At 44.6% G+C, this 22512-nt stretch overlaps 1 protein-coding gene across 3 annotated transcripts; it reads left to right on the forward strand.

Annotated features, from left to right (window-relative positions):
• Positions 1-4875: 4875 nt before the first annotated feature.
• LOC141258733 (fucolectin-like) lies at positions 4876-22160 on the forward strand. 3 transcript variants are annotated; one of them, XM_073673788.1, is made up of 5 exons: positions 4922-5016; positions 5728-5759; positions 6725-6797; positions 20625-20925; positions 21893-22160. In XM_073673788.1, exons 3-5 carry the CDS (start codon positions 6734-6736, stop codon positions 22038-22040), a joined length of 513 nt encoding a protein of 170 aa, XP_073529889.1. In that variant the 5' UTR covers positions 4922-5016; positions 5728-5759; positions 6725-6733; the 3' UTR covers positions 22041-22160. The 3 variants fall into 3 exon arrangements, with proteins under 3 accessions (XP_073529888.1, XP_073529889.1, XP_073529890.1); XM_073673787.1 differs by lacking the exon at positions 5728-5759 and having other exon boundaries at positions 4876-5016; XM_073673789.1 differs by lacking the exons at positions 4922-5016; positions 5728-5759 and adding an exon at positions 5091-5112.
• The last annotated feature ends 352 nt before the right edge of the window (positions 22161-22512 follow it).

Below are 22512 nucleotides of genomic sequence, written 5' to 3' on the forward strand. Positions count from 1 at the left end.
AGGGGTACAAAACCCTTTCCAAGGAGTTGGGCATACCTGTCTCCACTGTTGGGAGCATCATCCGTAAGTGGAAGGCTTATGGAACTACTGTTAGCCTTCCACGGCCAGGACAGCCTTTGAAAGTGTCCTCCCGTGCCGAGGCCAGGCTTGTACGAAGAGTCAAGGCTAACCCAAGGACAACAAGGAAGGAGCTCCGGGAAGATCTCATGGCAGTGGGGACATTGGTTTCAGTCAATACCATAAGTAACGTACTCCACCGCAATGGTCTCCGTTCCAGACGAGCCCGTAAGGTACCTTTACTTTCAAAGCGTCATGTCAAGGCTCGTCTACAGTTTGCTCATGATCACTTGGAGGACTCTGAGACAGACTGGTTCAAGGTTCTATGGTCTGATGAGACCAAGATCGAGATCTTTGGTGCCAACCACACATGTGACGTTTGGAGACTGGATGGCACTGCATACGACCCCAAGAATACCATCCCTACAGTCAAGCATGGTGGTGGCAGCATCATGCTGTGGGGCTGTTTCTCTGCCAAGGGGCCTGGCCATCTGGTCCGCATCCATGGGAAGATGGATAGCATGGCCTACCTGGAGATTTTGGCCAAGAACCTCCGCTCCTCCATCAAGGATCTTAAGATGGGTCGTAATTTCATCTTCCAACAAGACAACGACCCAAAGCACACAGCCAAGAAAACCAAGGCCTGGTTCAAGAGGGAAAAAGTCAAGGTGTTGGAGTGGCCTAGTCAGTCTCCTGACCTTAACCCAATTGAAAACTTGTGGAAGGAGCTCAAGAATAAAGTCCACATGAGACACCCAAAGAACCTAGATAATTTGGAGAAGATCTGCATGGAGGAGTGGGCCAAGATAACTCCACAGACCTGTGCCGGCCTGATCAGGTCTTATAAAAGACGATTATTAGCTGTAATTGCAAACAAGGGTTATTCCACAAAATATTAAACATAGGGGTTGTATAATAATTGACCCACACTTTTATGTTTAAAATTTAATAAAATTCAACTGAGCAACATAACTTTTTGGTTTGTAAGATTTATGCTTCTGTTCATAAAACCTACTCTCGTTTGCAGTTTGAAGGCTCTAACTTATTTGCATCTTATCAAACCAGCTAAATCTGCAGGGGGTTGAATACTACTTGTAGGCACTGTATATATATATAACTAGATGGTTGCCCGATTCTAACGCATCGGGTATTCTAGAATATGCCCCATGCAGGATGTGACTCCCCCCCCCTCCATATAATGCACCATGCAGGATGTCACATCCTCCGTCCCTTATAATGCCCCATGCTGGATGTGACATCCCCCCCTCCCTTATAATACCCCATGCAGAATGTCACATCCCCCCCCATTGTGCCCCATGCAGGATGTGACATCCCCCCCTCCCTTATAATGCCCCATGCAGGATGTCACATCCCCCCATAGTGACCCATGGAGGATGTCACATCCCCCTTCCCTTATAATGGCCCCTCCACGATGTCACACTTCCCCACCCCACCATTTAATGCCCTATGGCCCCATAGAATAAAAAAAAAAAAAAAAAATCCAATACTCACCTCACTTGTCAGCTGCTCCTCTGGACTCCAGCGTAGCCCGCATGTTCCCACTGTGCGCTGTGACCGGTCAGGAGAGAGCGCGGTGTAAAGACGTCACCGCGCTCTCTGACCTGACACGTCACACAGCAGCAGCGGAAGACACAGGAGCTGCTGCGCAGGCACGGGGAGGGGTAAGTATGGCGCCGGGTGCCAGGGTCCTGAGCGAGTGGGGAAAGGGACAGGAGGAGAGGGGAGGAGAGGAGGGGAGGAGAGAGTAGAGGAGGGGAGGAGAGGGGAGGGGTATCACTTTTACCGTCCGGAGATAAGCGGCCGTAGCCGCTGATCTCCCGACAGTAGCCGCATGGGGGTCAGCGGCGCCTCCGGTCGGGGGACGTATGCTGCGAGCAGCCGGCTTCATCTCCCCGCTGCATCGCCGCTGACCTCCGTGCGGCAGATCAGTCGCTAACGGCCGCCATCTTTTTGTGAAATGCCGCGTCGCTGATTGGCTGCGGCCGGACCAATCAGCGACGCAGGATTTCCTGGACAGACAGACAGACAGAAAGACAGACAGACAGACGGGATAAGACAATTATATAGATAGACTAGATGTTGATATTATTATATGCACTATTACACTTTTTTACGCTTTTTGCACATTTTTCTACATGTCTATATGTACAAAATATATGGGGATATACACATGCACCTTATTATCCATTATTTATTATCTTTTATATGGGTATATACATAAAAATATATTTGAGATATTTATTCTTTGTAGCACACACACTTATGTCCCTTTCTTTGCTTATTATGACAATTTTTTACACTTATATGTTGAATTTTTGGGGACATAATATACCTACATTTAACTTATTATACACCTTCATTACATATTTAACTCTCACTCTTTTAGATATTTATATGTACTCCCAATTATTATTATTATTTATTATTTATTTAATTTTGGTATGCTTGCTGGGATATATCAATTTTCCCTTCTTTTTTATATATTATATTTTATTTTTATTTTTTGTTATTACTTATTTTCTATCTCTTACATATTTTTTATTATATATTCATCACATATTCATTCATTATTCCTTGATTTATTAATTATTAATTTTATTTATTGGTAATATTTTCCATTTATTATTTATTATTATTTATTATTATTTATCATATATATTTTTTTACTTCTTATTTCACATTATGTACTTTTTATTTATTATTGAGTTCTCATTTTTAATTAATTATATGGATGTTGGTCTATATCTATTTGTATAATCATGTATCCTTTATATATTTATATATCTATTTATACAATCATGTATTTTGGTAATATAATGAATAACAACATGATTATAGCTACATTGAAACCAGTTTACTAATGTATATGATCTGTATTCCTCCATATATTTCTTCTTCTTTAGTCCATAGTAATCCATTATTATCTTCCACCACAATGCCGGACTATGCGCATGCGTATCCTCCTCTCTCCTCCTTGGCTTCCGTGACAAGCTTGCGTTCCAGCATGCGGGTCATTGAGCGCTTCCGCTGGAAGCCACTGTTATTTCGGAGGTGGAGCGGTTGCGTCATGCGCGATTGAAGTCCGGCGATTGATTCTCCCATTCCCAGCTGTAGGCTGTTTGATTGGCCAATACATTGTTTAAAATGACGTCCTCCCCTCACACTGACACGCCCCCGGAAGAAGCAAGCGGGCAAAACGCGCGTCGGGGTGAAGGGGGACAGCATCCTGCCCGGGTCTCTGCATATCCTCCTTTATTGCTCAATCTGGATCAGGTATATGACTTCATTTATATCAATCATGATATTATATATTCCAAATGTTTGTCTCATTATGATTGGCTAAACTAATCATGCTGCTCTAAATTTTCACTGCATATACGGATTTCATATTAACTAAGCTGGTTTTCATGTATTGGGGCTCATTTCATTTCCTGAAGGGGTTTGGGTCCCCTCATTAATTTTACATCCCATGCAGGTCTTTTTAGCTAGGTTGTCCTTAATGTCAGTTTGCAGATGTAATTGCAGCACATATTGATATCTTATAACCATTATGACTAACTATTCCTACTGATTTTCTGAGCCTACTATATGTGATACTATTGTTATATTCTGGGCAGGAGCTATTCCCCTCATGCTGGGCACTCTGTTCCTCTATTTTAATTATATGTGGTATTTATTACTTAGTCTGGTCTGACATTTTAATTGATTGACTAAATAAAACCTTGTTTTTATATTAATGGATCTCTTTGATTTTTCTGCACTTAAACGCAGTGTGGATGTGGTGATTTATGGAGTTGTTTGAAGAGCCATTCTTTATATAATTATATCCAATTATTGATGCTAGACTATATACACTGCCTGCCTGATATCTCTGCAGATGGATTAGTCCTCAGAAGGACTGTTTCTTGAGATGGATATGTGTCTCTAATATAGTTTGGTATACCTACACTAACTAGAAACAAGCAAATCTCTCCCTAGCTCAGCAGCCGCTCTCCCTACACTGCCTGCCTATATACCCTGCCTGCCTGATATCTCTGCAGATGGATTAGTCCTCAGAAGGACTGTTTCTTGAGATGGATATGTGTCTCTAATATAGTTTGGTACACCTACACTAACTAGAAACAAGCCAATCTCTCCCTAGCTCAGCAGCCGCTCTCCCTACACTGTCTGATTCCGGAGTGACTGTGGCGGCGCCAGGTCTGATATACACCTGATGACGCTGTGCGGCCAGCCAATCACTGTAATGCCACAACCAACATGGCTACAGCATTACAATGAGTGGCAGGTAATCCCTGCATGTTGATTGGTGCTCTAAAGAGCGCCGAACATGCAGGGAGGAGACCTGAGCTCCCGCCGAGCAACCCCGGAAATACTCGGCGAGCGCCAAGCATCTCGAGTACTGAGATGCTCGGGCGAGTACCCAGTACTTGCAAGTATGTTCGCTTATCACTAGTCATTATGTGTTTAGATACCAAGGCTTGTAGAACTATTTGTGTAAAATGCACATAATATAGGGAAACTCATACTATCACAGCATAAAACTATAACTAGGGATGACTGTAATCCAGAGTGACCCGACTGGCTGAGCTGGTTGGACCCTGGATTAATAGGGTAGGTGGATGAATTTCTGGGATCTTGCATGTGTCACTGCGGGTGTTTCTGGTACAGCCTCACATCTTCAGTAGGATTATGTAAGCTTCCGGTACCTTATATGTGCTGTGTACAGTTCTGTATCTGTGTACAGTGTATGTCGTTAATGTGCAGGTACATGATTGGTAAAAAAATAATGACTTGTGACACCTACATTGTTATTTCTATAAATAAGGGAGACTGAGGGGTGCAGCGTTCACTCTCTGCTGTGCGCTCCTGGCCAGATACATCCACAACAACACAGTATTCAGGCAACTGATTAACACAAGTGCACTTCAAAGTCCACAAGTAAGAAATCATTTTATCTCTATATTTGCTTTCATCATTTACAGGCTTATTATAATGGAAAGCTAGAGCGACGCCAGGCATGTGTAATCTTAACAGGCAGGTTCATATTTGCAATTTTAATTTTTCCAATTTTTCATAACCTTTCACTACCAACGACATTGTCAATTTCCATTTTTGTGCGTTTTCATTTTTTACTCCCCATTTTCAAGGAGTCGTTACTTTCTGATTTTGCCATCCACATATACATATGTGAGCTTGTTTTTTGCAGGACGAGTTGTACTTTTGAATGACAAAATTCATTTTCACCACATAGTGTACTGAAAAAATGGGGAAAAAAATGAACATATGGTTAAATTGCAAAAAAAAACAACAAAATGCCACTTTGACAGTGTTTTTTAAGAATTGTTTTTACAGCGTACATTTAGTGGTAAAAATGATCTTGTAATATAATTCTTCTCATAAGTTCAATTATGGAAATATCAAGCTTGTTTTTTCTTTTTTTGCTATTTTAGTGATGAACAAAAAAAATTGGAAAATTGAAAAAAATGTTGGAGTTGTGTCGCCATTTTCCGAGACCTGTAACTTTCCATTTTTCATTCGATGGAGCTTTGTGAGGGCTTCTTTGTTGCGGGGCGAGACAACATTTTTATTGATTCCATTTTGGGAAAGATATGACATTTTCATTGCTTCTTACTACTTTTTATTTTGCAGCATTGTGGTGACCCAAAAACCCCTCAATTTAGGTATTTTTAAATTCTTTTCTGTTTACAATGTTTAATGATCGGGTTAATTAATTTTATATTTTAACAGATTATACTTTTAGGGATATGACGATGCCACATATGTGTATTTTTTAACAGCTTTATTTTTAATGGGGGAAAAGTTTACATTTTTATGTGTTTTTAATTTTTTCATATGTTTTAAAACTTTTTACCTTATTTGTATAAATCCATATAGTAAGTGCCATAAAGAGAATAGAGTGTCAGAATTGCAGTTTTTTTAATGCTGAATTTCCCTAAAAAATGCAATGTAAGCAATCAAAATGCCATATGCTCCCAAAAATGATAGAAATAAAAACATCATTTTGGCGGCGTGTCGAAAACAAGACCTCGTATGTTAATGGAAAAATTTAATAAAAAATTACTGGTCTCAGCCAAAATTTTTCGTTTAAAAATTTCCAAATTTTGTTGGCCACTGAAATAAAACAAATCTATATGTTTAGTATTGCTTTAACTATACTGACCTGGAAAATCATTTTTACTGCAAAATAGACACCATAAAAATGATACCCCTTCCTAAAAAACAATGTTAGAATTGTGTTTTTCTTTTTTTCATTTCACCGTATTTGGATTTTTTTCCAGTCTTCTACTACATTGTATGTTGTCATCCAAAACTACTATTCATCCCACAAAAAACCAAACCCTCATACGGCAATGTCAACTGAAATAAAAAGTTATGGCTCATGGAAGAAGAAAAAAAAGCACAAAGATGAAAAAATTGCTTGTTCATAATAGGGAAAATGGCGGCACAATGTAACATGGTGGAGACTTCTAGTTTTCTTGCATGATTTATAAGTTGGGGAGTTTGAGGAGAGGAGGAGTGTGCCGGCTCCGGGTGGTGGTAAGGCTCCTATAATCCTTATACCCCACTGTATGATTTACGTTCATCTTCTATTGATCCTAATGTAATTATTTTGCTTGTTTTCCAGTCTGGTGGAATGATCATGTTCTTCCTCACCTTCGTCATCTTGTGGATTTCCGTGTCTGGAGGCACAGCTCAATGTGAGTGATATAATAACTATAAAATAATAACAGAATGGGGGGAAGTAAGAGACAAATTCTGGAAGATCTTATCTTTTATATTATCTTCTGTCCTCTCTTCAACATTTACATTGATTGTGTGTTTTAACCGCTTTATTGACTTACGCCGTACATGTACGGCGCTAGTCGGAAGAGGGTGTATGGAGCAGGCAGCGAGCCATTCCCATACCCGGAAGGTGATGGCTGAGTATTACAGGACCGGCTGCTATCAACGGCGGGTGGAGCGGTGCTCCGCCCGCGATTGTTAACCTGTTAAATGCCGCTGTCAATCTCTGACAGCGGCATTTAACACGCGCCGGCATGCGTCCACATCATTCTCTCCAACTATCTGCATGCCCGTGATGAGATCGCGAGTCACCGATGGGCTTCCATGACAGCCAGGGGTCAGTGATGACCCCTGTGCCTATCATTAAAGAGCTCTTTTGAAACTTGCCTGTGCCGGACTTCGAAGGAGATTGTGATTTTTGCTATATGCAGCAATGGTGTGGCATTATACGAAGTATAGACTCACAGAATAGGTATGTAATACAGTGGCATGTAAAAGTTTGGGCCCCCCTGGTCAAAATTACTGTTATTGTGAACAGTTAAGCAAGTTGAAGATGAAATGATCTCTAAGGGGACTAAAGTTACAGATGACACATTTCCTTTGTATTTTAGGCAAAAAATATATTTATTGTCATCTTTTACATTTTAAAAATTACAAAAAGGAATTTGGCGATGCAAAAGTTTGGGCACCCTGCATGGTTAGTACCTAGTATCACCATCTTCTGCAAGTATCACAGCTTGTAAATGCTTTTTGTAGCCAGACAAGAGTCTTTCAATTCTTGTTTGAGGGATTTTCTTCCGTTCTTCCTTGGAGAATTCTTCCAGTGCTGTGAGATTCCTGGGGCGTCTTGCATGCACTGCTATTTTGTGGTCTGGCCACAGATTGTCAATGATTTTCAGATCAGGGGACTGTGAGGGCCATTGTAAAACCTTCAGCTTGCGCCTTTTGAGGTCGTCTATTGTGGATTGTGACTTGTGTTTAGGATCATCATCCATTTGTAGAATCCTATTTTCATCTTCAGCTTTTTTGCAGATAGTATTATGTTTGCATCAAGAATTGTTGAAATTTCATTGCATCCATTCCTCCCTCTACCCGTGAAATGTTCCCCGTGCCATTAGTTGCAACACAACCCCAAAGCATGATTGATCCTCCCCCATGCTTAATGGTTGGTGAGATGTTCTCTTCCTGATATTCTGTTCTTTTTTCTCCACACATACCTTTGATCATTGTGGCCAAAGAGTTCCATTTTACCTCATCGGTCCACAGGCCTTGTTTTCAAAATGTATTAGGCTTGTTTAGATGTTCTTTTGCAGACTTCTGACGCTGAATTTTATGGTGAGGATGCAGGAGAGGTTCTCTCCTGATGACTCTTCCACGAAGTCCATATTAGTGCAGGGGTCTCTGAACAGTAGAACAATGTACCACAACTCCAGAGTCTGCTAAATCTTTCTGAAGGTCTTTTTCCGTCAAGCGGGAGTTCTGATTTGCCTCTCTAGCAATCCTACGAGCGGCTCTCACTGAGATATTTTTTGAGGAAAGTGCAAATTGAAAACACTTTGCTATCTTCTTATAGCCTTCTCCTGCTTTGTGGCCTCCAACATTTTAATTTTCAGAGTGCTCGGCAGCTCCTTAGAAGAACCCATGGCTGCTGGTTTTTGGCACAAAGTTAGAAGATTTGGCTGGATTTTTTTAAGACTGGGAAATTTGCATCACTCGGCCTTTCCTAACAATGATAGTAGACAAGCCATAAACCTACCAGGCTAATTAAAGTCTGAAACCTTGGTCAAAGTTATCCGAGCACACAAATCTCCAAGGGTGCTCAAACTTTTGCATCGGTACATTTTCCTTTTTGTAATTTTTGAAATGTAAAAAATGACAATATACTTTTTTGCCTAAAATACAAAGGAAATGTGTCATCTGTAACCTTAAGCCTTTTAGATCATTTCATCTTCAACTTGCTTAACTGTTCACAATAACAGTAATTTAGACCAGGGGTGCCAAAACGTTTATATACCATTGTATATACAGTGTGGGCCATTTATATGGATACACCTAAATTAAATGGGAATGGTTGGTGATATCAACTTCCTGTTTGTAGCACATTAGTATATGGGAGGGGGAAAACTTTTCCAGATGGGTGGTGACCATGGCGGCCATTTTGAAGTCGGTCATTTTGGATCCAACTTTATTGTTTTCAATGGGAAGAGGGTCACATCAAACTGTTGAGAATTTCATAAGAAAAACAATGGTGTGCTTGGTTTTAACGTAACTTTATTCTTTCATGAGTTTTTTACAAGTTTATGACCACTTATAAAGTGTGTTCAAAGTGCTGCCCATTGTGTTGGATTGTCAATGCAACCCTCTTCTCCCACTCTTGACACACTGATAGCAACACCGCATAAGAAATGCAAGCACAGGCTTCCAGTATCCATTGTTTCAGATGCTGCACATCTCATATCTTGATGGTATGGTGTGGTATATGGGGTACAAAGATAGTGGGGCCATTCTTCATCAATGGAAACCTCAATGCCACTAGATATCTGAAATTGCTACATGATGATGTGTTGCCCTCTTTATGTACTGAAGATGGCACGTTCCCTGAGTTTTTCCAACAAGATGGTGTATGGCGCCCCTGAGGGTTCAGTCGCCACAGGGGTACTGCACCTCAGACCGAGGTGTGGTATCTCCTCTCCGAGGTGAGGAAGGAGCACCTCTCAGGACTCAGCCATCCATCCAACACTACACCTCTCCCACCTGAGGGGGGCTTATATGCACCAGGGTGCTGCCCCAGCCGGGATAAGAGGAGATGGGGGGACCCAAAAGATAGGGGGAACCATGTAGTGGGTGAGGGTGGAGGACGCACTTTAGGTTACACCACAAAATTCATATTTAATAAACGGCCATCTTGGGCTTATGGTCTTTGATTGTGATCTTCATCACTGAACGTGGCTTTCTGTGTGAACCTGCAGCTGATTGAGGATACACGGTCCACGTGCTCTGGCCTTGAGACGAGGAGCGGGCTAGAGTTAACGGCTGTCTCTACCCGGTCAAGGTCCCTACCCAAGAAGGCCTGGAGGGGAGCAGAGGAGACAAGCTCCACAGGCAAAAGGATCCCAGGGGGATGCAGACGGAGCGGCATACGCCACCTGTCCTCACTATTCTGGCTTAGCCAGAGGGACTCCTGCTGCAAAAGGGGTAACGGCCCCCGATATCTGACTCTGTCACTTCAAGTCTTAGTCAGAGAAGCCCAGAAGCTTGGAGGATCCCACTGGGTAACGGACGGAGCGGAGTCGCCATCCGTACCCTTGTTCTGTGCATAGTCCAGAGGGAGACCCAGCCTTGTAACATGTACCACATACGGACAGGAGAGGACCTAGTGGGAAAGTCTAGGAACACTCTGGTGCAGGGGGTCCTGATTGTTGCACCCGAACTACCCGGAGTGTGCTGAACCCCTTCCTGGTGGCCACAGCACGCCGTGAGGAGCGAGGAGAAGCCTTGCTGCTGACACCAATCATCGTGAGTAAAGCTTGGAAGACTGCATCCATTGCCTCCGGTCCTTTATTTCAGCGCGACACCACACCGCACCACCCACTACGACCCCCCTGATCCGTCTTCTCTGCCCTGAGGCCCTGCTCCGCCTGTGGGGAGTAGCAACATCTGCTGCTGCCACTACATCCCGCCTCAGAGGACTGCTGCAGCGCTGGTGGCCAATCACCAGACTCCACAGGTGGCGTAGTCATTTAATCCACTTGATTACCACCGTCCCTCCTAGCCCTTATTTTGATGTGACGACCCTGGGCACGGAACGGGTCCAGGCCACGAATGCAACCCCCAACATCTGACCTGGCTCTGAGTACCCTCATCTCTCAGGGTGGGCTAGCGAGTAGCGAAGTAGGCGTCACAGGTGCACCACCACATTATGGGGGTCAGGTCAGAGCATTCCTACATGAACAGTTTCCTGGAAAGTGGATTGGTCATCGTTGGCCAGTTGAATGGCCACCAAGGTCTCCCGATCTGACCCCCTTAGACTTTTATCTTAGGGGTCATCTGAAGGCAATTGTCTATGCTGTGAAGAAACAACGGATACTGGAAGCCTGTGCTAGCATTTCTTCTGCGGTGTTGCTATCAGTGTGTCAAGAGTGGGAGAAGAGGGTTGCATTGACAATCCAACACAATGGGCAGCACTTTGAAAACATTTTATAAGTGGTCATAAAACTGTAAAAAACTCATGAAAGAATAAAGTTGCATTAAAACAAAGCACTCCATTGTTTTTCTTATGTAATTCTCAATAAGTTTGATGTGTCACATGACCCTCTTCCCATTGCAAAAAAATAAAGTTGGATCCAAAATGGCCGACTTCAAAATGGCCGCCATGGTCACAACCCATCTGGAAAAGTTTTCCCCCTCCCATATACTAATGTGCCACAAACAAGAAGTTGATATCACCAACCATTCCCATTTAATTTAGGTGTATCCATATAAATGGCCCACCCTGTAGTATGACCTATGATTCATGACAAATTGGTTTGGTATGTTTGATGTTCATATGGCAATTTGTATTGACAGGAATTGTTCAGTCATAGCATCTGATATTTTATACAGATGCACATATCTCTTCGTATTTATTGTGGGTCACTCTAATCATGGAGTGCATTTATTTAAGCTGTTCACACAGGTTCTCTTATTGATACAATTTTCTGTAGCCACTAGTGTTGAGCGAGTGTGTTTTGTTCCGAGTATGCTCGGACGAGCTCCGAGTATTCATAGCTGCTCGGTGATATGGTTGAATCGCTCCCTGTGCATGATTTGCGACTGTTTGACAGCTTTAATACATGTGGGGAATGTCTGCTTCTTACACATTCCTCCCATGTAATAAAGCTGTCAAACAGTCGCAAATCATGCACACAGGAGCGATTTAACCATATCACCGAGCAGCTATGAATACTCGGAGCTCGGCCGAGCATACTCGGCGAAAGGGTTAACAAAACATACTCGCTCACCACTAGTAGCCATGTCATTTTGTATTGTGCTAACATATTTTATTATTTTTTTTACTATTTGGTGCTTGGGTTTTGATCAGACAGCAGTTGTATTTACATTGTGTCAGATCATTTGATTACTCATTTCATCATATTGCTGGGAGCTAGTCTTATTATAGACACACCAGGTGGATTATTCACTCTTTAGCAGTTTTAGCATTTTAAATGTTTTTAGCTAACACTAGTGATTGCCCAAGCATCTCACTGCTCAAGATGCACTGCGCTCGCCGAGTATTTCCGGGGTTGCTCGGCGGGAGCTCGGGTCTCCTCCCTGCATGTTTGACTCTCTTTAGAGAGCCAATGAACATGCAGGGATTGCCTGCCACTCACTGTAATGCCGTAGCTATGTTGGTTGTGGGCATTACAGTGATTGGGTGGCCGCACAGCATCATCAGGTGTATATCAGACCTGGCGCCGCCATGCTCGTCACAGTCACTCCGGATCAGACAGTGTAGGGAGAGCTGCTGCTGAGCTAGGGAGAGATTTGATTGTTTATAGCTAGTGTAGGTGTACCAAACTATATTAGAGACACATATCCATCTCAAGAAACAGTCCTTCTGAGGACTAATCCATCTGCAGAGATATCAGGCAGGCAGGGTATATAGGCAGGCAGTGTATTTAGGCAGGCAGGCAGTGTATATAGGCAGGCAGTGTATATAGGCAGGCAGGGTATATAGCAGACTGCAGTGCACATAGGAGAAGAGGCTCCATTCCAGTCTTGTCTGCTGCTGCTGCTGTTAGATATTTCTAGAAATAGGCCCAGGTATCAGAGGCCAGGAATAATTTGTTTTGGATCTTAATCCTCATTATTTGCTTAAAAACCAATCCAGAGAACACCGTTTTTCTGCGCCATTTGCTTGTTGGCACTGCAGAATACAGTCAGGTCCTTTCCATATTACAGCACTAAAAATCCAGCTATTTAAAACTGTGGTTTGTCCGTCACACGGATCACATATAATTGCGCTGAAAATACTGCCATTTCTGGCCTCCATTAAAAAAAATTTCAGTGTGTCAGTGAAGCAATTGACACCAGTTTTCTGTTCAAAATAGTTACCTACAGGCCAGGTATTTAAAACTGTGTGTTCTCCGTCACACAGATCACATATATACGTTTTCATAAAATACTGTCATTTCTGGCCTCCATTAAAAAATTTTTTCAGTGTGTCAGTGAAGCATTTAACCCCAGATTGCCGTTCAAAATAGTTACATACAGGCCAGGTATTTAAAACTGTGGTTTGTCCGTCACACGGATCACATAAAAGTTTGCTCTAAATTCAGTCATTTGTTGTGAGCTTGGACGTGATGGTGATGATGGTGCATGCAGAGGCCGAGGCCGTGAGCAAGCTGAAATTGTGCCACAACAAACACCCACATCTTCTCGCTTCACCTTCCTGTCCCAATTAATAGGGGACCGAGGAACACCACTATTGAACACAGAGCAGTGTGAAAAGGTTATTAGTTGGATAGCAGATAATGCTTCCAATCACTTAGCCACCACCACCACCTTGTCTTCCACACGGTCAAGTCTCAGTAGCTGTGAGTCTGGACCGCATATTCCTCACCATAAACCTCCTTCCTCCCACCATGCTGAGTACCCAGAGACAACTGATCCCACACTTGGACACTCTGAAGAGCTGTTCACTTTTCCATTTATAGATTCTGGCCTCTCGCCCGGTCCACTTGAAGCGGGGCAAGAGGAGATCGCATGTAGCAATGCCCAAATATTTGAGCAGCCACGGTCACACGAAGGCGACGGTGGGAAAGTGTTACAAGAGGTGGACGATGATGAGACACAATTGCCAGAAAGTGAGGAGGAGGACAAGAGTGCGGAAGTGGAAGACGAGGTGGTGGATGATATAGTAACTGACCCAACCTGGCAGGAAGACATGCAGAGCGAAGACAGTAGCACACAGGGGGAGGAAGGCAGAGCACCCCAACAGGCAAGAAGAAGCAGTGTGGTGGCCGCAGAAAGAAGGCAGGCAACCATTCCCCGTAATACCAACACAAAGGAAGTTGCCAGTACAACTGTTAGGTCTTCCCGAGTCTGGATGTTTTTTAAAGACTCTGCTGATAACCCCAGAAAAACCATTTGCACCACCTGCCAGGCCAGCATCAGCAGGGGTGGCAAAACGACCAGCCTGACCACCACCAGCATGATCAGGCACATGGCAGCAAAGCACCTGACTTTGTGGGCCATACCCCTGGGTCCAGGAACAGTGTCTGCGGGTGGCACCATTGTTTCTTCCGCTGTTGTGCATGCAAGCCAATCCCCTGTCCAAGCTGCGTGCGAAGATGCCTCCTGCCCAGCACCTCTCGTTGCACACTCTCAAGTAGCAGCATGAGGAAGCACGTCCACGTCCTTCTCCCAGCGCAGCGTTCAGTTGTCCATACCCCAGTCCTTGGAACACAAGCGCAAATACGCATCCAATGCCCCACAGGCCACACTACTAAATTCCCACATTTCACGACTGCTTGCGCTCGAAATGTTGCCTTTTAGGCTCGTGGAGACGGAAGCATTCCGCAACCTGATGGCGGAGGCTGTCCTTCGGTACTCGGTCCCCAGCCGCCACTATTTCTCCCGGGTGCTGTCCCCGCATTACACAAGCACGTGTCTCAAAACATTAGCCGTGCCCTCAACAACGCAGTTACCGGGAAAGTCCACCTAACCACGGACACGTGGACAAGTGCTTGTGGGCAGGGACAGTACATCTCGCTGACGGCACACTGGGTTAACATAGTGGAAGCCGGGACCCAGTCGGACCTTGGGACGGAACACATCCTCCCGACGCCAAGAATTGCGGGCCCTAGGTCAATCAGGGTTGCCCCCACAGTCTACAGATCATGCACCTCATCTTCCTCAGTCTTCTCCTCCTCTTCAGCCTCCATGTCCGAAATGACCACATCAGTCACAAGTTGGAAGCACTGCCTCGGCCAAGCGGCAACAGGTTGTCCTGAAACTAATATACTTAGGTGACAAACTGCACAATGCTGAAGAGTTGTGGACAGCTCTGAAAGAGCAGGCAGATCTGTGGCTCACACTGCTGAACCTACAGCCAGGCATGGTCGTGTGTGACAATGGCTGGAACCTGGTGGCAGCTCTGAGACGAGGCGAGCTCACACACGTACCATGCCTGGCCCATGTGCTTAACCTCGTGGTTCAGCGGTTTCTCAAATCCTACCCGGAGCTGCCAGATCTGCTTGTTAAAGTACGCCACCTGTGTGCCCATTTTAGAAAGTCACCTACAGCTTCCACCGCCCTTGCAGTGTTTCAGCAGCGTTTGCAGCTTCCGGCTCACAGACTGGTGTGTGATATCCCCAAGCGTTCGTTAGAACTCTACACTGCAGATGTTGGGAAGGATTTGTGAGCAGAAGAGGGCAGTTGTTGAGTACCAGCATCAACAAGGCCATCGGAATTCAGTTCAGACTCCACACATAAGACCTCAGGAGTGGACATGGATGTCAGACATATATACCATCCTTCAAAACTTTGAGGAATCCACCAAGATGGTGAATGGCGGTGACGCCATAATTAGCGTCACCATCCCGCTTCACTGTCTTCTGAAACAATCTCTGCTCACAATCAAAGAGGATGCATTACAGGCGGAGCACGATGAGATGGAGCAAGGAACCATACAGGGTGATTACACAAAGCCCAGCCTCATCTCATCCCAACGTGGATTGGGTGACATTGAGGAAAAGGAGGAGGAAAAACAGGAGCTAGTTTCATGCGCTCTAGACGGTACTACCTGCACAACTGTCATACCGTCTGTTCAGCGTGGATGGCCAGAGGACAGAGAGGAGGAGGAGGAGGAGAGCATGGTCAGTCATCCTTTTGGTGAGGACACGGAAGTCTTGCCTGTTAGCAGTCTGGCACGCATGGCTGAGTTTATGTTACGCTGCCTTTCCCATGACCCTCACATTCTCAAAATTTTAGGTGACAGTCGTTAGTGGTTGGTGACACTTATAGATCCACGCTACAAGGAGAACTTTATATCTCTTATTCCTGAGGCGGACAGATCTACAAAAATGTGGCAGTACCAGAAGGCCCTTGTTGCGGAACTATTAAAAAATTCCCTCTGAAAACGCTAGCGGCAGAGGGCACACTTCGTTGGACAACGAAGGAGTACAGACGAGAGAGACACAACTTCAATCAAGCAGAGGCAGGGGAACACTGTCAAAGTTCTGGGAGAGTTTTCTCAGACCCTCCCATCGCACAGGCCCTGAGGTGCGGGGTACTCTCACAAGGAGTGCAAGGTTTGGGAAGATGCTGAGAGAGTACCTTGCCGACCATGCCAACGTCCTCCGTGATTCCTCTGTGCCTTATAATTATTGGGTATCCAAGCTGGATACGTGGAATGAACTGGCTCTCTATGCCTTGGAGGACCTGGGCTGCCCTGCCGCTAATGTTTCACCAGAGCGGGTTTTTAGTGCCGCTGGTGGAATTATAACTGATAAGCGCATCCGCCTGTCAACTGAAAATGCTGACAGGCTGACTCTTATAAAAATGAACAAGGGCTGGATTGGGCCAGACTTCTCAACACCACCAAATGATAGCAGCGTAACATAAACTCAAATCCAGTGTCTTTTTTTGGCAGGTGTATTCCCATGCACCTATTCACACCCACACATGGGTATACCCTTCCTGATTTTGGCTATTTGCTCTTGTCCTCCTCCTTCTCCTCATCCTCATCCTCCACCACCATATCACCAGGGTGACCATGGTCCGTGATGCAACACCCACATAATTTTTTTAAAGGGTGTTTATGATGCCCGTAAAGAAAAAATTATACAGTATGTTCATGTATACCCCCAAGCGGTAAATGTTTGTCAGCCCATACACTTAGTGCATGGGCCTTACAAGTATAGGAGACCCACTCCTTTCTAATGGGAACATTTATGAGGCCCTCTAAGTCTCTTCTAAGGGGCATTGGAGTGCCTCCCAATTTTTGGCAGCCCTTGCATTCACTGCATAGGCCAACACTATGGGACTATGGGAGACTCTCTCCTTTCTAATGGGAATTTGTCGTTACTGTGGCCCTGCTCTATGTGTCTTTAAATTCTTAGTGGGGTTTTTACCAAATTTTGGCAGCCCTTGCTGTCACAGCATGGGCATTACCACTATAGGATACCTGCTCCCTTATAATTGGAACATTTTTTTTACTGAGACCCTCCTCTATGTCTCTTCAAAGGGGTATTAGGTTGCGTCCAAATTTTTGGCAGCCCTTGCAGTCACTGGATACGCAATAACAGTATAGGAGACCCACTTGTTAATAATCGGAACAACAAAGCATAGCCGGCTGATGGCTCTCTAACAATAGCGAGGGCCGACTGCTGGCCTTTTAAGAATAGTAAGGGCCGTCTGATGGCCCTTTAAAAATAGGCTTTATGACTTTCAGAGTCTCTCCATCATAAATGAAACAGGATGTGTCTGATGATGTGTCACACACCACATTGCCAGATAAGGTTGTAAAATGTTAAAATGACATTTCCCGGTGAATGCATTTGTCTTAAAAAATAACATAAAAAACCCCAAAACAATAGGATCTTTCTTTAGTATAAAAAACTACGTCGCCAATTTAACCTCAATGTAATCACATTGTTAAGCTCCTGCACCTCCTCCATCTCCGAAATGACCGCATCAGTCACAAGCTGACAGCACTGCAGCACTGCCTTAGCCAAGCAGCAACAGGCTGTGCTGAAGATAACATGCTTAATGCTTAGGTGATAAACCGCCCAGCGCTGCAGAGTTGTTGAAAGCTGTAACACAGCAGCCTGATCTGTGGCTCTCACAGCTGAACATACAGCCAGGTATGGTTGTGTGTGACAATGGGCGGAACCTGGTGAGGGAGAAAAACAGCCGGAGTAGATACGGTTTCCCTCTATGCAAGTCCATTCACTGAGCTAAAGAATATGGCTGTGGTGAAATACAAGTCCCACTGAGAAGCTGTTTCAGATTACAAAATATTGTGCCCACCAGAGGATTTGATTCTGAGGGCTCACCTTTCTCCCCCGCTGAAGATCCCCATAGCTGCTGCAAAGTTAGCGCTATCATGAACTCTCCTGAGGTAGAAGCCAGGGCACAGCAGAAGATTCTCTGATGGGACGGTCCAACCCTGCCGAGAAGCAGTCCTGGCTAAGAAAAGTGTGTGAGAAGGTTCCCGGACACTCTATGGCTGCTTTTTTACTGAGGAGGAAACACACGCAAACACGGGGAGAACATACAAAGTCCTTGCAGATGTTGTCCTTGCTGAGATTTGAACCCAGGATCCCAGTGCTGCAAGGCTTCAGTGCTAACCACTGATCCAATGTGCTGCCGTTCACCCTCTAATATCTAACAGGCTGGATAAACTTGCACCTACTGCCACTCTATCTTCAGCTCCTTTGTGAGAAACTAATGTATTTGGGCAGCCACTCAGTCTACCAAATAAAATTCCTGAGAAGGAAATTGGGGATGGCTTCGCTACTGGTACTAGGGGCAGTGCTAATACCATGGCGTTGTACCATAGTTTACTGGAAATATTTCAGGCTGGTAGGAGGCAAGCAAATTCCCACAGAAAAATACCAGCAGTAATGTTCAGGGACCCACGCTTGTTGAAGGCAGAGAAAACACCGGGAGAAATAGTGATGGCTGGGGACCGAGTATGGACACGAGGCATGAGACGTGAGGTTGTGAAAAGCTTCCTCCTCCATGAGTCTAAAAGGCCACATTTCAAGTGCAAGCAGCTGCCCAGAAATCTGGCAGTTTAGTATTGCGGCCTGTTTGGCTGGTTGCATTCTTGTGCTTGCATTCCAAGTAACAGAAAACTAAGCAGATGGTGATCTCTATCATCATCATGGCCTCACCTCAGCACTATGAACTCTCCTGAAGGAGAAGCCAGGGCCCACCGGAGGAGTCACCGGTTTTCTGGTGGGTCTGTCCATCCCTGCCGAGAAGCAGCCCTGGCTAAGAAAAGTGTGGGGGAAGGTTCCCGGACACTCTATGGCTGCTTTTTTAATGTAGATCGGACGTGCTTATGCATGTTATTTCTCAAACTGCGTTGCAGATCAGGCCATTGCCCAACTCTGTAGTCATGAAATTAAATGCGCAAAGAAAGATGTTTGTGTGTCAAAGCACCACCGACAAGTGCAAGTTGATGTTGGACGGGCTGCCATTGCTTCTGCAACAAGCTGCATTAGAGGACTTCCTGGGAGAAATGACACCCAGAGTAGATACGGTTTCCCTCTATGTCAGTCCTTTCACCGAGCTAAATACAACTCTCAGCAAAAAAAAGCTGTGGACTGGCTCCGTACCATCCCTGGCCACATTCACTTGTCCACATGTTTGTGGTTAGGCGGTCCTTCCCAGTAAGTGCACTGGGGAGGGCACGGGTAATGTTGTGGGACCCGTGCTTGTGGAAGGCAGAGATGATACCGGGAGAAATAGTGACGGCTGGGGACCGAGTATGGATACCCAGTCGCTGCCGCCATAAGATTGTGGCCATCTTCTGCCTCCACGAGCCTAAAAGGCCACATTTCAAGTGCAAGCAGCTGTCAAAAATTTGGTAGTATAGAATTGGAGCCTGTGGGTGGGTGGGTGGGTGGCTGGCTGGCTGCATACTTGTGCTTGCATTCCGAGGAATGGGGTAGGAACAACTGAACACTGCACTGGGACAAGGACAAGGACGGTGATTGTTGCAAGTCTGCAATGACAGGTGCATGGCGTGAGGCATCTTTGCATGCGTCAAGGATCACTTATGATGGGTACACTTTTAGGCAGTGACCTGGGAGTCAGAGATGCTTCCAGAGGTCTTCCCCATGATGTTCCCATGACTTTTCAGCACTGTATGTATGTGTCTAATGATGTGTCAAACACCACATGGCCAGATAAGGTTGTGAAATGTTAAAATTACATTTCCCAGTGAATGCATTTGTCTTGGTTGAAAGCAATGCAAAAGTGCAAAAACGCATCAAAAACGCTACGTGTGAACATAGCCCAAGGTGTGGAGGAGTATTTTTGGTTTTGGTTATTTATTTTGCCTTATATACTAGTCATTACCCTGGAAAGGATGTTCCTTAACATATTTCCCAGGAAAATCCATTTTGGTTTTGTTTTTGTATGTTTTATTGTAAGTCTGTAAAAGTGGCGTAATACTCTGACAACGTTGTTGACAGCAGAGACCTGGGAGTCAGAAATGCTTCCAGGGGTCTTCTCCATGCTGTTCCCATGTCATTTGAGCACTGTTCCCATCGATTTGGGCAATTTTTAGGCCCTCTGTAGACCGCCGGGGGGAGCCACCTGAAAAATACTCAAGTTTCCCATAGACTTACATTGGGCTCGTTGCTCGGGTCGAGCACCCGAGTATTCCAATTTGTTCGACCCGAGCAACGAGCACCCGAGCATTTTAGTGCTCGCTCATCACTAGCTAATACATGTCATTGTTCGGCTTGTTTTGCTCAATAAACTTATTGTATTTTGTATTATATCTGGTAATACACACTTCTTTCCTTTTCAATATTGGTCTTGCATTTTGATGTATTTTTGGTTGATCCCATATTTATCTGTGGTGTCCTCAGCATTTTTCTTGCAAGATAAAGTTAAAGACTCAGGGAGGAAGACTGTAAAAATCCCTTTAATAAGCAATTGGTTGTTCATTATGTTGTTGTTTGTGTGCAGATTACTGGTATAACCCACTCAATCTTCCACGTTTCACCTTCTCTTGATAGATAGGAACCTCGCACTTAGTGGTCGAGCTACTCAGTCTTCGATTTTAAAGGATCCGAACTATGGCTTCATGTCTATGGCAATAAACGCAATAGATGGAAATCAGGATTCAGATTTTTATCACGGATCCTGTTCCCACACACACAATGACTTGTCTCCATGGTGGAGGGTCGACTTGCTGAGGTTTTACAGAATTAGCCATATAAACATCACTACCAGGAAGGACTGCTGTGAAGAACGGCTGAACGGTGCAGAAATCCTTGTTGGAGACTCCTTGGCCAACGAAGGGCACAACAATCCAAGGTGAGAACGAGCCACTACATATTCTGATTTACCAATATGTCTTATACTGTATACCTCACAAGAAGATAAATATGCGATGCTTACCACATCATGTTAAAATCCAGGAAGAGATTAATTTAATCTATAACAGTCAAGAGATATTTAACCAGCAGGTTAGCAAGACTCCTCTGTCCTCTCCAGATCCCTGGCTCCTCTAGGCGCCTCTGTTTTCTTTAGACTACCCTGTCTCCTGAAAACTCCTTATCCCCCTCCAGACTCCCTCCAACCTCCTCTGTTAGTTCCATACACCACAATCCTCTGTAGACCCTTCTATTCCCACCACAACCCTCTGTCCTCTCCAGACTCCTCTGTCCTCTCCACACCCCAGTGTCCTCCAGATGACTATGTCCGCTCCAGACTTCTCTGTCTCTTCCAGAACCCTCTACCCTCTCCAGACTTCTCTGTCCTCTCCAGACCTCTTTGTCCTCTGCAGATCCCCGTGTTCTCCTGACTCCAGTATCCTCCAGACTTCTCCGTCCTCTCCAGATTTTTCTTTCTCTTCCAGGCTCCTCTGTCTTCTTCAGACTCTTCTGTCCTCCAGACTCTTCAGCTGTCTCCATACATCTGTGTTCTCCTCCAGACTCCGTTGTCTTCTACAGACCCTTATGTCCACTTCCACACCCCTCTGTCCCATCCACACCCCTCTGTCCCATCCACACCCCTCTGTCTTTTCTCTTCTCCGCTATTCCCCCCCCTCATCTATTTGTCTCCTCCATGCTTCCCTCTCACAATCAGACACTTATATTCCCACCAGTCTTCTCTTGTGTCTTCACTCCATACTCCTCTATTCTGGCAATTTATCTTCCTTGGAATTCAAGGGTTTGAATTCAAACTATGTCCATAAGAGCCAAGCCCAGTGCCCTTTTCTATATGTACAGTATATACCATTGTATGGAAGGACTCCAACCTAACATGGTTCCTATTACAGGTGTGCAGTGGTGACGACATTTCCAAGTGGAGGAACTCAAACCTTCCAATGCAACAATATGGTCGGGAGATTTGTCATCATCATTCTGCGTGGAAGAACGGACTATCTTCACTTGTGCGAAGTTCAGGTTTTTGGAGCAGATTACTGAAGTAGAACTTGTGGCGATAATTGGAAGTAAAATATTAATAACAACATAGTAATAATCTATGATAAATACATCTATATTCAAGTGCAAGATTTCATTAAATAAAAGCATTCACATTTTTAATGCATGATGTCTAATTCTTTCCTTCCTGGAGTTCATAGGACGAGTTTCCATGCTAAGAATGCTTAGTTCATGTATAGAGGTTTGTTATAAAGGAAAACTCGGACAATGCCTGCCACCACTACAGCAAAGGCTCATCAAGAGCTGAAGGATAAAGCAGAAGTGCCAGCTAAGTGTTGACAGGTATCACATGGCGGGTGTGCACGAGACCTAGCAAGAGGCCAACAGACTCCACGTCTTCTGATATACTCATCTCTATATGAGTGTAAAGACATACAAACAAACTCTGGAATTACAATCAGCAGCAGAGGGAGCCTATTGTCATAAATACAGATGAGCTAACCTTTTGATGTTT

Source organism: Phyllobates terribilis, unplaced genomic scaffold (assembly GCF_046119375.1).
Source record: "Phyllobates terribilis strain yellow unplaced genomic scaffold, ASM4611937v1 Scaffold_3__8_contigs__length_932513732, whole genome shotgun sequence".
Classification (NCBI taxonomy): Eukaryota; Metazoa; Chordata; class Amphibia; order Anura; family Dendrobatidae; genus Phyllobates; species Phyllobates terribilis.